Genomic DNA, 14,530 nt, shown 5'->3' with positions numbered 1-14,530 from the left:
CTACCTACGAACATGAACCACAACGTTGATACTAATGTTTTCAATAGAAGAGTAAATTGAATCTTCACTATAGTAGGAGAGACAGACACCCGCAAAGCCTCTTATGCAATACAAGTTGCATGTCGAACGAGGAACAAGTCTCATGAACGCGGTCATGTAAAGTTAGTCCGAGCCGCTTCATCCCACTATGCCACAAAGATGCAAAGTACTCAAACTAAAGATAACAAGAGCATCAACGCCCACAAAACCATTGTGTTCTACTCGTGCAACCATCTATGCATAGACACGGCTCTGATACCACTGTAGGATAACGTTGCATAGAAAACAAAATTTTTCCTACCGCGAACACGCAATCCAAGCCAAGATGCAATCTAGAAGATGGGAGCAACGAGGGGGTATCGAGTCTCACCCTTGAAGAGATTCCAAAGCCTACAAGAGGAGGCTCTTGTTGCTGCGGTAGACGATCACTTGCCGCTTGCAAAAGCGCGTAGAAGATCTTGATCACGATCGGTTCCGGCGCCACGAACGGGCAGCACCTCCGTACTCGGTCACACGTTCGGTTGTTGATGAAGACGACGTCCACCTCCCCGTTCCGGCGGGCAGCGGAAGTAGTAGCTCCTCTTGAATCCGACAGACACGACGGCGTGGTGTCGGTGGCGGTGAAGAAGTCCGGCAGAGCTTCGCTAAGCTACGCGGGAGATATGGAGGAGAGGGGGCGGCTAGGGTTTGGGAGGGGGTGGCCGGCCACTCAAGGGGGGCGGCCAGCTTGTGGTCTTGGGGTGGCCGGCCCCCTCCCTTGGCCCCTCATTATATAGGTGGATCCCAAGTGTTGGTGTCCAAGTCTTCGAATAAGACCCGAAACCAAAACCTTCCATAAGAGGGGAAACCTAGCCCAACTAGGACTCCCACCCAAAGGTGGGATTTCCACCTCCCATGTGGGGGTGGTCGGCCCCCTATGGTGGAGTCCACTTGGGACTCCACCCCATCTAGGGCTGGCCGGCCATGGAGGTGGAGTCCCATGTGGACTCCACCTTCCTTGGTGGTTTCTTCCGGACTTTTCTAGAACCTTCTAGAACCTTCCATAGAACCTTCCGCGACATTTTATTTCACATAAAATGACATCCTATATATGAATCTTATTCTCCGGACCATTCCGGAACTCCTCGTGATGTCCGGGATCTCATCCGGGACTCCGAACAAATATTCGAACTCCATTCCATATTCAAGTACTACCATTTCAACATCCAACTTTAAGTGTGTCACCCTACGGTTCGAGAACTATGCGGACATGGTTGAGTACTCACTCCGACCAATAACCAATAGCGGGATCCGGAGATCCATAATGGCTCCCACATATTCAACGATGACTTTAGTGATCGAATGAACCATTCACATATATTACCAATTCCCTTTGTCACGCGATATTTTACTTGTCCGAGGTTTGATCTTCGGTATCACTCTATACCTTGTTCAACCTCGTCTCCCGACAAGTACTCTTTACTCGTACCGTGGTATGTGGTCTCTTATGAACTCATTCATATGCTTGCAAGACATTAGACGACATTCCACCGAGAGGGCCCGGAGTATATCTATCCGTCATCGGGATGGACAAATCCCACTCGTTGATCCATGTGCCTCAACTCATACTTTCCGGATACTTAACCCCACCTTTATAGCCACCCATTTACGCAGTGGTGTTTGGTGTAATCAAAGTACCTTTCCGGTACAAGTGATTTACATGATCTCATGGTCATAAGGACTAGGTAACTATGTATCGAAAGCTTTATAGCAAATAACTTAATGACGAGATCTTATGCTACGCTTAATTGGGTGTGTCCATTACATCATTCATACAATGACATAACCTTGTTATTAATAACATCCAATGTTTATGATTATGAAACTAATCATCCATTAATCAACAAGCTAGTTAAGAGGCATACTAGGGACTTCGACTCCACCTCCCTTGGTGGTTTCTTCCGGACTTTTCTAGAACCTTCTAGAACCTTCCATAGAACCTTCCGCGACATTTTATTTCACATAAAATGACATCCTATATATGAATCTTATTCTCCGGACCATTCCGGAACTCCTCGTGATGTCCGGGATCTCATCCGGGACTCCGAACAAATATTCGAACTCCATTCCATAATTCAAGTGCTACCATTTCAACATCCAACTTTAAGTGTGTCACCCTACGGTTCGAGAACTATGCGGACATGGTTGAGTACTCACTCCGACCAATAACCAATAGCGGGATCCGGAGATCCATAATGGCTCCCACATATTCAACGATGACTTTAGTGATCGAATGAACCATTCACATACATTACCAATTCCCTTTGTCTCGCGATATTTTACTTGTCCGAGGTTTGATCTTCGGTATCACTATATACCTTGTTCAACCTCGTCTCCTGACAAGTACTCTTTACTCGTACCGTGGTATGTGGTCTCTTATGAACTCATTCATATGCTTGCAAGACATTAGACGACATTCCACCGAGAGGGCCCGGAGTATATCTATCCATCATCGGGATGGACAAATCCCACTGTTGATCCATATGCCTCAACTCATACTTTCCGGATACTTAATCCCACCTTTATAGCCACCCATTTACGCAGTGGTGTTTGGTGTAATCAAAGTACCTTTCCGGTATAAGTGATTTACATGATCTCATGGTCATAAGGACTAGGTAACTATGTATCGAAAGCTTATAGCAAATAACTTAATGACGAGATCTTATGCTACGCTTAATTGGGTGTGTCCATTATATCATTCACACAATGACATAACCTTGTTATTAATAACATCCAATGTTCATGATTATGAAACTAATCATCCATTAATCAACAAGCTAGTTTAAGAGGCATACTAGGGACTTCTTGTTTGTCTACATATCACACATGTACTAATGTTTCGGTTAATACAATTCTAGCATGATATATAAACATTTATTATAAACATAAAGATATAAATAATAACCACTTTATTATTGCCTCTTGGGCATATCTCCTTCACGTATATGGGTCCCATTTGACATGGTCTCCTGCAGCTCCTCAAACTGTTGGTGGTATTCGGGGTAGCAACCGTGTGCCACATTATTTGACCGCCGTTTTTTAACATGTACCCATCGACTTCCAAAAGTAAGAGGTGCATATTGATCGGTCTCACCGCCATAGGGGTGAATTGGTTTCAGGATCTGGCGACGCCCAACTGGTAGGTACTCCCACGACCATAACTGAAGAAACTCTGCGCTTACAGCAAGTATATGTCCCTTTGAAGATGCATTGGTTTTCTTTGTTGCATCACACAATCCCCTATAGGTATACGCGAGCATTGCAGAACCAAAGCTGTATATAGGGCTAGGTGGTGGAGGCGAATCTACTATGTTCTCGGCTATCTTAATTAGGCCCGGGAGAATAATATCACCATGGGAGGAAGGAAACATTATACCAAGTAGGTATAGTAAATACGCAAAAATATGTCGCCTCATGATCGTATTATCTGCATCAGCTGGTAACTCTTGAAAATTAGCATGCCCGGAGCGGGGCACATCAACAATCTGCTTTGTTTTGTGCGGCACAATTAATGACGAGCGGTGGGCGGCGACAGGTTGGGTAAGAAGATAGTTGGAGAAGAATATTCGGGAATATGCTGTTATGCGGTCTCCTTTTACGGTGTCTAGTCTGCGGAGTCTTTTTTCGGCCCTCAAATTGTGATTTCTGCGACCTGCGAACGCGTATTTGGGATTTGCGGTTTGGGGTGTCTACTAGATATGCTCTTAGGAGCAGTAGAAGGTACCATAAAAGAGGCCGAAAAAAATGCTTGCCTAAATAAATACTTTTAGTAGTACAACAGTACAACACATGTTTTACATCATATATGACCGAGTACATCGAATCAAAGATGCACCTTGACCTAGTACACAGCTGTTCCATTGCAACCGATGCACTGGGATCACCCTCAGTCACACTGGCTTCATCCTGCTTCTTCCAGCCAGTGCTGCTGATGGTTCTAGAAAATAGGTTATAAGCCAAATCCTGTGTGCTTTTCATGTGCTGCCTTTGCACCGGAATATCCCATACCCACGATCATTATGACAAAGAAAAAATCCCTTCCAAAGATACCCCACACAAGAAACATAAGTGTATACCAGAAGCCTCGTCTGGCATGCACCACCGATGTGACAATATAAATGGTCTGCGTGAACTCCAAAAATTGGAGCAGCACCACAAGAGAAGCCATCAAAGATATTGTTACAGAAATGGCAGTTATCTGACTAAGTGGAGTCAGCACCATATATAGCCCAGATCCAAATGCAACAGCCAAGCAAGTCAATGAGGTCGTCATCATGCTAAAAGAAAGTCCAAAGTGATTGAGGCGCATTCGGAATTTAACCGACGGCATGCCAGAGAACACTAGGCTGATTGTGGATATGAAGGAGCAGATGAAAGCCATCGTGATGGCCACCATGAACAAATTGAAAGACACCGTACCAAAAAGTCCTGGTGTGCCACCATTGATACTATCCCTGGCTTTGAGTCCTGCAGGTACGGCGAAGGTTGCACTGAACGCCGCTGATGCGATACTATCCCTGGCTTTGAGTCCTGTAGGTACGGCCAGTGGGCATGTAAGTGAAGGTGGCGGAAGCCATGACGAACCTCGGTGGACCAAGTAGCATCTGCAGCCTGACTCGCTAGAGGTCTTCAACTGCTCCTCCTCCGTCGACGCACCCTTCATGTTCCGTCCAGCCGCCGCCCATGTCCAACCATTTAGTTAGCAATAGCAACAAACTTCAGTTTGCATCGGCTACAGATCGGTGTAAATTAGCATTATTTTAGTTAACACATAAGCCAATTTAGTAGACATTCAATTAACACAAACACCAATTCGGTGAACACAAATTCAGCTAGTATCTAACTATATATTCAGTTAACACAGATCATACCAATCTAGAAATTTAAATATCTCTTTGCTTTGTCCATCTTCTCTGCACGGACGAGCATCCCAAACTCCTCTTCACGCGAGCAACTCAGCACCAATACAACCGTCTTCCTCTGCTCAGCACCACCTCCAAGCTCCAGCTCCCTTGCAGTCCGCCGATGTACCATCACGAGGTCCCTCGCTGCTCAACCTCTCGGGGCAGGCCGCCGTGTCCAGGAGCTCCGCCTCGACATCATCCTCCTACTTATTTATGGAATCTAGCCGGGACTGACGAAATAGAGCGAATCGTCTTCACATCCGGCTGAACAGGGCCACCGTCGGTTCCCTCAATCCGGCGCTTCCCCGACTCCTCTAAGCATCCTCCCACGATCTCGGTGAGTCCAGGAGCTCCGCCTCACCATCATCCTCCTGCTCCTTGAAGGAATCGAGTCATAACTGACGGAATCGAGCGAAAAGGGGAAGTGGACGGGCATGGCGATTGGAGGTCAATTACCATCTCCCCGCCTGGCCCATGATCCATGTGGATGACCAGAGCGGAGATACGTCGTCTTCTTCGCCAGGACAGGCAAGGGCTCCGGCGGGCGGAGGAAGGCGGAGATGCTGTCCGGCCCGTGCTCCATCTTCCCTGAATCAGTGGTTTCATCTTGGTAGGATAAGGAGTTGTTTTGTTAGTTGCGTTTTCTTTGTTCCGCGCGCAGGTTTTTTTTTTCAAAATTGCGTTGAGATAAATCATCTTGGTAGGATAAAGATGTGGGAGGGTATTATTGTCCATCCTGAAAATGTGACACCAGGCATTCACCAGTTTGCTCTTAATAGTAAAGATTGGCACAAGACAAATGTATTTTTCTTCTTACACTTTTTTGTGGTCAGCTGGGTACGCCAATGCCTCGTTCTGAAATTTCGATGATGCCGTTTGAGCCATTCTTGTACAAGTAGCAAATAATTGAATGTTCAACAAATGGAACCGATTAATCAGTGCACTAAACTACCATCACACAGATGAATTGACGGAGTAATATGCTGGGAAGCTAGCTAGCTAGTTCTCAACCTGTCAATATTAAAACATGGTTTTTGACATTTTGCACAATTTCATGACACATGTTGAATTTTTGTAACTAGGTCTCTGGCTGCTTTATCCTAACGATGAGGTCTCCGGTTCCTGATTGGCTTCAACTTTTCGACTATTGGAATTTGCCTGCTAGGTCAAGCATTCTTTTTTTTCTTTCCACTTGAATCAAGTATAATAACTCTAAACTTAGCTGCTTTGAAAAGCTATCATCAAGGTAGTGCGGACAGTAGTATAAATACACAACTCATCGTGGCAGCCCATCTCATCCATCCTCATACCCACCGTGGCAGCTGCAGATGGAGTACTCGATGAAGCAGCTGGCTGCAGTGATGCTCTTAGCTCTCGCTTCTGCCATGATCGTCGCCGCCCAGAACATGGAACAGGACATGGTGGATGCCCACAACGCGGTACGCGCCAACGTCAGCGTGCCGCCAGTGTCGTGGGACCCCACGGTGGCGGCGTACGCAGAGGCGTGGGCGGAGAAGCGCCGTGCCGACTGTTTGGTGGAACACTCTCCGCAGGACCGTCCATACGGAGAGAACATCGCCGGGGCCAACGGGACCGAATGGAAGGAGGTCGACGCCGTGGATTTTTGGGTGTTGGAAAAGCAGTACTACGACCATGCCACCAACACCTGCTCAGCGCCTCCCGGTGAGTCGTGTGATGCATACACTCAGCTGGTGTGGAGGGACACGAAGTTCATTGGCTGCGCCGGTGTCATTTGCGATGGCGACGTTGGCGTCTTTCTCATCTGCAGCTACGACCCACCGGGCAACGTGGTGGGAGAGAGTCCATACTAGGCTACCTACGTAATAAGCATGTGGCTACACATGCATGTATGCTAGTAGCGTGTTGCATAAATAAATAATGAACACTTCAAGGGTTCTCGGACTGATGACACCCACGTTTGTGTTTGTGTGGGTGGATTCCCTCCTCCCATCCTCCATTTCACTCTTGTATTGTTCCGGGTTTTGATTGTTTTCTTTTCTATTACTTGTGATTGAATTTTTATTTGTTTGTGTTTGAGCTTATTATTATGACTATGTCTGAGGTTTAACATGGACAGATTTCTAGTTAAGTTGACATGGAAAAAACCCAATGAAGGGTAGATCCATATAGCAGTTCAAAGAGTACAATAGTAATTTGGATTATACATTCCTGATCTACATAAAACAATAGAAAAACTAAAATCAGATAATAAAGAAACGCCCCTTCTTCCCGAAGTAGAAGATAGGCTCTTCCCCTCTCTCTTCTTCCTTCGACTCTCCCCGACCTAGACCTCAGATGGTACAGAAAAGAAGGGGCGTTTCTCTATTGCAGGCTACAGCAGGGGAGAAGCACAGGAGAAGTTCAGACATTGTGTAGAAGAACACATAGCCTGGTGCATTCAAAACCGAGCAACCGATTCTGGTTCATGACAAACGTGCACGGTCGAGCAGGATAACTTTATCTGCGTGTACGAGAACCTGCAGTGTTGAGGAACAGACAAAGCTGTGGTTTCTCAACAGCAACGAAATAAATGTCTGCTCTTCAAGGAAAGGCAATAGTTCATGTTGGAAATTATATAAATCTGAAGAGATGAGAACAGCGAATGCATAAAAGTGTACGGACTTCTTACCGTGAGTTCCCGAGGAGAATTTGCTGTTCCAAAACACTTATGCACTAAACCCTAACACTTATTATGGATCACATGGACTATTACAAACTTAAATTGGGATCCAAATTGTCTCTGAAACAGGGCATGTACAAGCCAGTACTGTATCCAGGATGCCGACTGGCTAGTGAGTTACAGCAGCTACGGCAGTAGCCATGTATATGAAAATTAAAATGAATGCCCATCATTATGAAATCATGGGCCAACTGGTTTCATAAGTCTCAGTAAAAGTATATAAGGAAACAAAATGCCAGGAAAAGCAGTACACAGTTGAAAGAAGCAATGGTAAGTGCTATGATTACTACGAAGCCATATAAAACACACATCAAAAGCACACCAATACAAGATTTGTTAGAACTAATCTTGTTAGTAATTTATTTAGCACGTTTATTAGTCACGTACCTAGCTATCTGAGATGGATAAACTAGCTAGTGGTTAGGTTGTTAGTGTCAGGCTAGCTTCATGCGGTGTTTAGCCCGATCAGTGTGGCCGTCGAGAACTAGTCGTGCAAGTGCCTAGTCCAACTCGTGAGAATAGGGCCAGAGGTTAGTGGGTTAGTGCATGCTGTTAGTGGCCGGTGTGGGCTCAGGTTGTCATCATGTAATGCCTATTTAAGTTGAGCAAATGAACGTGAAAGCTGAAGCCTTCGGGCAGTGAAAAAACCAATGTAGTTCCTGTGTCACACCAAGGAGAAAACTCTCGGCAAAGCCATTGCTCTCCTCCTTGGTGAGTGTGCGTGTGGGTTCTGGTGTGTGTTCTTGTGACAGAGTAGAGAGAGGTTGAAGAAGAAGGGGAGCTGCGTGTGGCAGCTCCTACAAGATTGTAAGTTGTTTTCTTTTTCTTTGCTGTAAATACAAAGTAGCAGCAGAAAAGTGAACCAGTTGGAACATGAGATGTAGCAGCACTCGTCAAACCTTTGACATGAGGAGCGGCGAGTCTTCCTTCCGGCGAGCTACACACGTTAACCTACTAGTTAATATTCATGAGGAAACAAGTACTAGTGCAAATAAAGGTTGGCAGTTGAGTGACTCACATACAATTTTATGGATCAACAAGCAGAAGCAGCTGTCAATATCGGAGAGTATGCCAGACTCTGGCGGCTCATACCGCGGATTGTATGACATTGGCGCAGCAATGTGAAGAACTCTGAGGCGATTTCTTGAAAAAGTCTAAATTCTGGAGGGCCACCAGAAACTCAATGCCATGTAGGGGCACCGGTCATGCTGTTGAGGTCGACTAGGTACAAATTTTCCATCTCTAGCCGCTCCAGATGAGGAAAGTCCCTTAACTGAAGAACCTTCAGGCTGGGGAACCACTCTCTCTTTTTTTTTGAACAAGGTCGTCGGGTGAGAACACCCGACAAAAGCTCCTACTAATAATCTGGAAAAAAATTACAGATGAGTCTATGAAAATAACAAAGAGGACCCTATAGGAAACTAAGAAACGCGATCAAGTCCTCCAGCATCCTCCTCCAGATCAAGCTCCGGCCAGCAGACTGCGACTTCATCGCCGGGGAATTAGCCACTTGGCGACGAAGCACAGGAAGAACCATTGGCGGAGCAGAGCAGCATCGGAGTGACAGCCCTACTGTCGTTTGGTCCGACGCGCAGAAAACACGTCGGAGAGGAGCTCCTGAACGATACAGCCGCCGGCAACAATCGACTCCCGCTACTCAACCACCACCACGGGGCTTGTTGCAGCGAGAAAGAGAGGCGTCGGCGAGGAGAACAGCGTCAGCAGCAAGAGGGAGAAGAACAACTGCAGAGCACCTCCACCCCCCTCACCTCCACGGCTGGCCAGGCCAGAAGGGAACCAAGCAGTTTACCTCCTTGCACACCTCCCCCGCCACCATGGCCGGCCAAGGAAGCAAGGAGACAACCTTCTCCCCTGCCGATGACTCCTAGGCGCCTTATCGAAGAGCGGTGCCGTCGACAAGCTCCAGTCCAAGATCCTCCATGGATCTGGAGGGAGGCCGCCGGCGACGGGCCGCCTGGTGCTGTGCCGCATCACCAGGACGACAAACAGCCCCTGCCACCTCTAGATCAAGCTCTTGCCGGCAACTTCAAACCAATCCCCCTCGCCACCAAGGCCGGCCAGGAGCGGGAGAAGAGGCGGCAAGAGGAGCTTGATGGAGACGGCGGTGGCCTTATTACGGAGACTAGTCGAGGTGGAGGCGCTCTGAGCTCCGACCGCCGGAGCAGCGAGGAGCACCACCAGCCACGGCCCGCACTGGATCTGGCCGAGAAACCAGGCTTCAGCTTCAAACCTAACCAGCAAACCGCTGGGAACTATTCCTAACCTAGGCCAACTACTCCGGCGCCTCACCTCCGCCACCTCCGGCCGGCATCGCCGCCGGAGGGGCTCGGGATCGGGCCGGTCTTCTCAGAGTCGCCTTCGGGTACTGTAGCAGAGGGGGAGAGAGGAGGGGGGGGGGGGGGGAGCATAGGAAACCTCCTGAATTAGAGCAGTCGTGAGATGCCCACTCTCTCTGAAACATCAGCTGCTCTCCACTAAAAGCTTCGGACAAAAATAGCCCCATCAAATTTGACAACCTAGAAAGGGATGGAGGAAGTTCCTCTATCAGCCGTGACAAAGTTAGATGCAGTGAATACAAGTTTTGACCTACAGCTTCAAAAGATTATTTTTCTAATTGGCCTCTCAAACTTAGCTTTTGCAGGATGGCGGGAGGGCATTGAAATGGAGAAACTCATTCTCATCACTTCCGATCACATTCAGGTAGGACAAAAACTGCATCGGAACTATATAGACTTGCAGATGCTTCCACAGTAAATTGTCTTCACAGTGAATACCCTCAGGGCTTCTCCGTTGCCTCAGCTCCCCCAGCGATTGTAGTTTTTGCATTGCAGGTTTGTTAGGTTACAAAGACCAATATGCATGAGTAGACTATTAAAATACATATACGAGGCGAGTTACGATAGACTAGTAGCGTTGCCCTGCTAGCGATCGGCTGGATGAACTTGGTTAAGCTAAGTCACGCGAATAAATAAGACCTAAATCGAACATACTAGTGAAACTTGGGGTCTGGTTATGATCAAATTAATAACCACGACATTCTCGAATCCTGCGTGATTCATAATAATGTAGAACGAATCTGCCTTCCTCCTTGATCGGTGACAGTTCACCTCTGGATGATTACATGCATGACATGTCTCCATCACTAAGATACAAGAAATACGTAGAATCAGGATAAAGTTGAGTGGAAAATCAGAACAAACACAAACTGAAAAACTCTAAATAAAATGGGGAAAATCCAGGAGAACAAATATCACAACAATCTGAGGAATAAACTAGACAGAATGAATTTCAGAAACATGCTCTACTTGAGCATATGAAGAATATACGCAATGATTAGAGATCCAGAGGAGAACTGTTGGTGGTTACACCGTACTGCTATCAGTCGAACTAGCGGGTGCGTCTATTTTCAGATTTGCTCTAGAACCATGGTTCCTAATCGCAGCCTTCTGACAATAGTGACTTTTAGAGGCATATTCAGATAAGTATATGTCGAAAGAATGCTAAAAACATGCTATTTGGATGGTCCGGATATATCTGGGCACACCAAATGGTTAATATCTCCAAAAAAAAATTGAAAATCTAGGTAGCGTAAAATGAACACATGGAAGGTCTTTATAATTTGATGACCATTTTTAGATATATAAAACTAAAAATCACTATAATTGCTCATTAAGATGCAAATTTATAATGAATCATGGAGGCTCCCAAACAAAAATATCAACAGCGAAATGTACGGCTCACAGCTAGAAGATTGCCGAAGCTAGCGATCTGCGATGCTCACGTCGGGATTTGAAACACTCGCTCCATATCCAACCCCGCTCTGCTTAGATTTTTTTTTTTTGCCGAGAACCAACCTATGGTTCGATGGTTAGGAGGGCAGTGGCACTCCTAGCCCACCCGAATTCAAATTCTAAATTTGACAGTTTGGTGTCTCGTAAAGGCGGAATATTCTTCAATGAGAGGCGACATCTCCGTCGATAGCGAAGCGCATGTGGTGACTTCATCAATCTCAAGACCAACTAAATTAGTTCTTCAACACAGTCCCTTAAAGATGCTCATAGAGGTAGGGTGTGCGTGCGTTCATTCATATGGGTGAGTATATGGGCATATTCTTTGATTGTACTGTGTTTCACAAAAAAAAAATATTTCGCCTTTTCCCTGCACCAACCGACAGTTTACCGCAATTGGCTTCTTCTTACACATTTTTATGGTTAGCTGGGTACGCCAATGCCTCGTGCTGAAATTTCGATGATGCTGTTTGAGCCATTCTTGTACACGTAGCAAATACTTGGATGCTCAACAAATGGAACCGATTAATCAGTGCACTAAACTACCATCACACAGATGAATTGACGGAGTAATATGCTGCGAAGCTAGCTGGTTCTCAACCTGTCAATATTAAAACATGGTTTTTGACATTTTGATGACACCTGTTGAATTTTTGTAACTAGGTCTCTGGCTACTTTATCCTAACAATGAGGTCTCCGGTTCCTGATTGGCTTCAACTTTTCGACTATTGGAATTTGCCTGCTAGGTCAAGCATTCTTTTTTTCTTTTCACTTGAATCAAGTATAATAACTCTAAACTTAGCTGCTTTGAAAAGCTACCCATCAAGGTAGTGCGGACAGTAGTATAAATACACAACTCATCGTGGCAGCCCATCTCATCCACCCTCATGCCCACATTTATTGCCTTGACTTTTTAGAGAGGCATAGCCGCAGATGGAGTACTCGATGAAGCAGCTGGCTGCAGTGATGCTCTTAGCTCTCGCGTATGCCATGATCGTCACCGCCCAGACCATAGAACAGGACATGGTGGATGCCCACAACGCGGTACGCGCCAACGTCAGTGTGCCGCCAGTGTCGTGGGACCCCACGGTGGCGGCGTACGCAGAGGCGTGGGCGGAGAAGCGCCGTGCCGACTGTTTGGTGGAAAACTCTCCGCAGGGTCGTCCATACGGAGAGAACATCGTCGGGGCCAACGGGACCGAATGGAACCATGTCGATGCCGTGGATTTTTGGGTGTTGGAAAAGCAGTACTACGACCATGCCACCAACACCTGCTCAGCGCCTCCCAGTGAGTCATGTGATGCATACACTCAGCTGGTGTGGAGGGACACGAAGTTCATTGGCTGCGCCGGTGTCATTTGCGATGGCGACGTTGGCGTCTTTCTCATCTGCAGCTACGACCCACCGGGCAACGTGGTGGGGCAAAGTCCATACTAGGCTACGTACATAATAAGCATGTGGCTACACATGCATGTATGCTAGTAGCGTGTTGCATAAATAAATAATGGACACTTCAATGGTTCTCGGACTGATGACACCCAAGTTTGTGTTTGTGTGGGTGGATTCCCTCCTCCCATCCTCCATTTCACTCCTGTATTGTTCCGGATTTTGATTGTTTTCTTTTCTATTACTTGTGACTGGATTTTTATTTGTTTGTCTTTGAGCTTGTTATTGTGACTATATCTGAGGTTTGACGTGGATAGGTTTCTAGTTAATTAAGTTGGCACGGAAAAAACCCAATGAAAGGTAAATCCGTATAGTAGTTGAAAGAGTACATTAGTAACTTGGCTTACACATTCATGTTCTACATAAAAACAAGAAAATAAAATAAAATCAGATAATAAAGAAACACCCCTTCTTCCCCAAGTACAAGATAGGCTCTTCCCCTCTCTCTTCTTCGTTCGACTCTCCCCGACCTAGACCTTAGATTGTACATACTAGAAAGAGGAATATGAATTCCACAGTAAATACTAAACTAGGTAATCTGATATATATGACTTTGTGCATGTATCTCAGCATTGTTCTTGTCGAAGGATATCCCCGTTGAAATGAGCGAGATACAACCTTGTCCATGGCTCAGCTCATGAGAGGAGACACCCAGGATGGAGCCATCTCTGGCGCATCGGCCACCATCTCCTCTGCTGGTCGGCTCTCCCCTGCTTCGGCGATGGCGAGTAGGGAAGAAAATTGATTGTAACGACCTGCATGTGGTGGCGTATGATGGCCCTCCGCCGCTGGCGCGTCCCAACGCCGACCGGCTAGTTCAATGGAGCCGTGTGCAGCGGACTACCGATGCACACCAGCAAGCAAGCTGCCCACGCCGCCACATCTCTCATTTGGACTAGTTGAGAGGAACAGCTAGGAAATACCGGAATGCGGCGAGGATGGGCTTATTTCGGGGATAGTATGTTCGTCTCGCGCAGTCTGCCTGGTACCAAAAACCAATAGCGCATGAGTCTGAAAATTTGGGCTCCAATATCTAATTTTCCGGCGTATCAAGCAATTTAATTTTGCCACTGCCAACCAGTTAGATGCTTTGCATAACCAATGGTCCAACTTTATTTTATTTGCCACGTAATTTTTCCAGCCGAAAAGAAAGACACCGGGGACGTGTTTCTTCAGAGATTTTTGATCTTCATCTGATTACAACGGCATCACAACATGTTACTTGTCTTTGGTAGCAATACCCTACAAACAAATACCGTGTAAATAGATTCCACCCCTGTTCAAGGTTGATTTCCCTCGCCCCTCAAAGTAATCGAATCGGTACCACTGCGAATATCTCCTATAGCGACTTCACCCCCAATCCCCTCCAAAGATCGTCCTCCTTCAACTCCACTACCTCCAATCTCTACAATGTATGCCCTATCAGTTCCCTATCTAGGCATCCATGGGAATTTATAATTTTCTTGGGAATCTAAGTATTACTAATAATCATATTTCACATCAGTCCATATGAACCAGTTAGTTCAATGACGAGTCCATGACTTTGCATCAGTCCATGTACACAGTGAGTTCATGTACATAATGATAAGTAA

General features: G+C 46.3%; 2 protein-coding genes across 2 annotated transcripts; both read left to right on the top strand.

Moving 5' to 3' along the window:
- The first annotated feature begins 6,310 nt into the window (after positions 1 to 6,310).
- Positions 6,311 to 6,814, top strand: LOC124705560 (pathogenesis-related protein 1-like). Its single transcript, XM_047237267.1, has one exon. It carries the CDS (start codon positions 6,311 to 6,313, stop codon positions 6,812 to 6,814), a length of 504 nt encoding a protein of 167 aa, XP_047093223.1.
- A 5,611-nt stretch (positions 6,815 to 12,425) lies between these two features.
- LOC124705630 (pathogenesis-related protein 1-like) lies at positions 12,426 to 12,929 on the top strand. Its single transcript, XM_047237339.1, has one exon. The coding sequence runs from the start codon at positions 12,426 to 12,428 to the stop codon at positions 12,927 to 12,929; it is 504 nt and encodes a 167-aa protein (XP_047093295.1).
- Positions 12,930 to 14,530: the final 1,601 nt, after the last annotated feature.

This window comes from Lolium rigidum, chromosome 4 (assembly GCF_022539505.1).
Source record: "Lolium rigidum isolate FL_2022 chromosome 4, APGP_CSIRO_Lrig_0.1, whole genome shotgun sequence".
In the NCBI taxonomy this organism is placed as follows: Eukaryota; Viridiplantae; Streptophyta; class Magnoliopsida; order Poales; family Poaceae; genus Lolium; species Lolium rigidum.
This window is presented reverse-complemented; position numbering and strand designations above follow the sequence as displayed.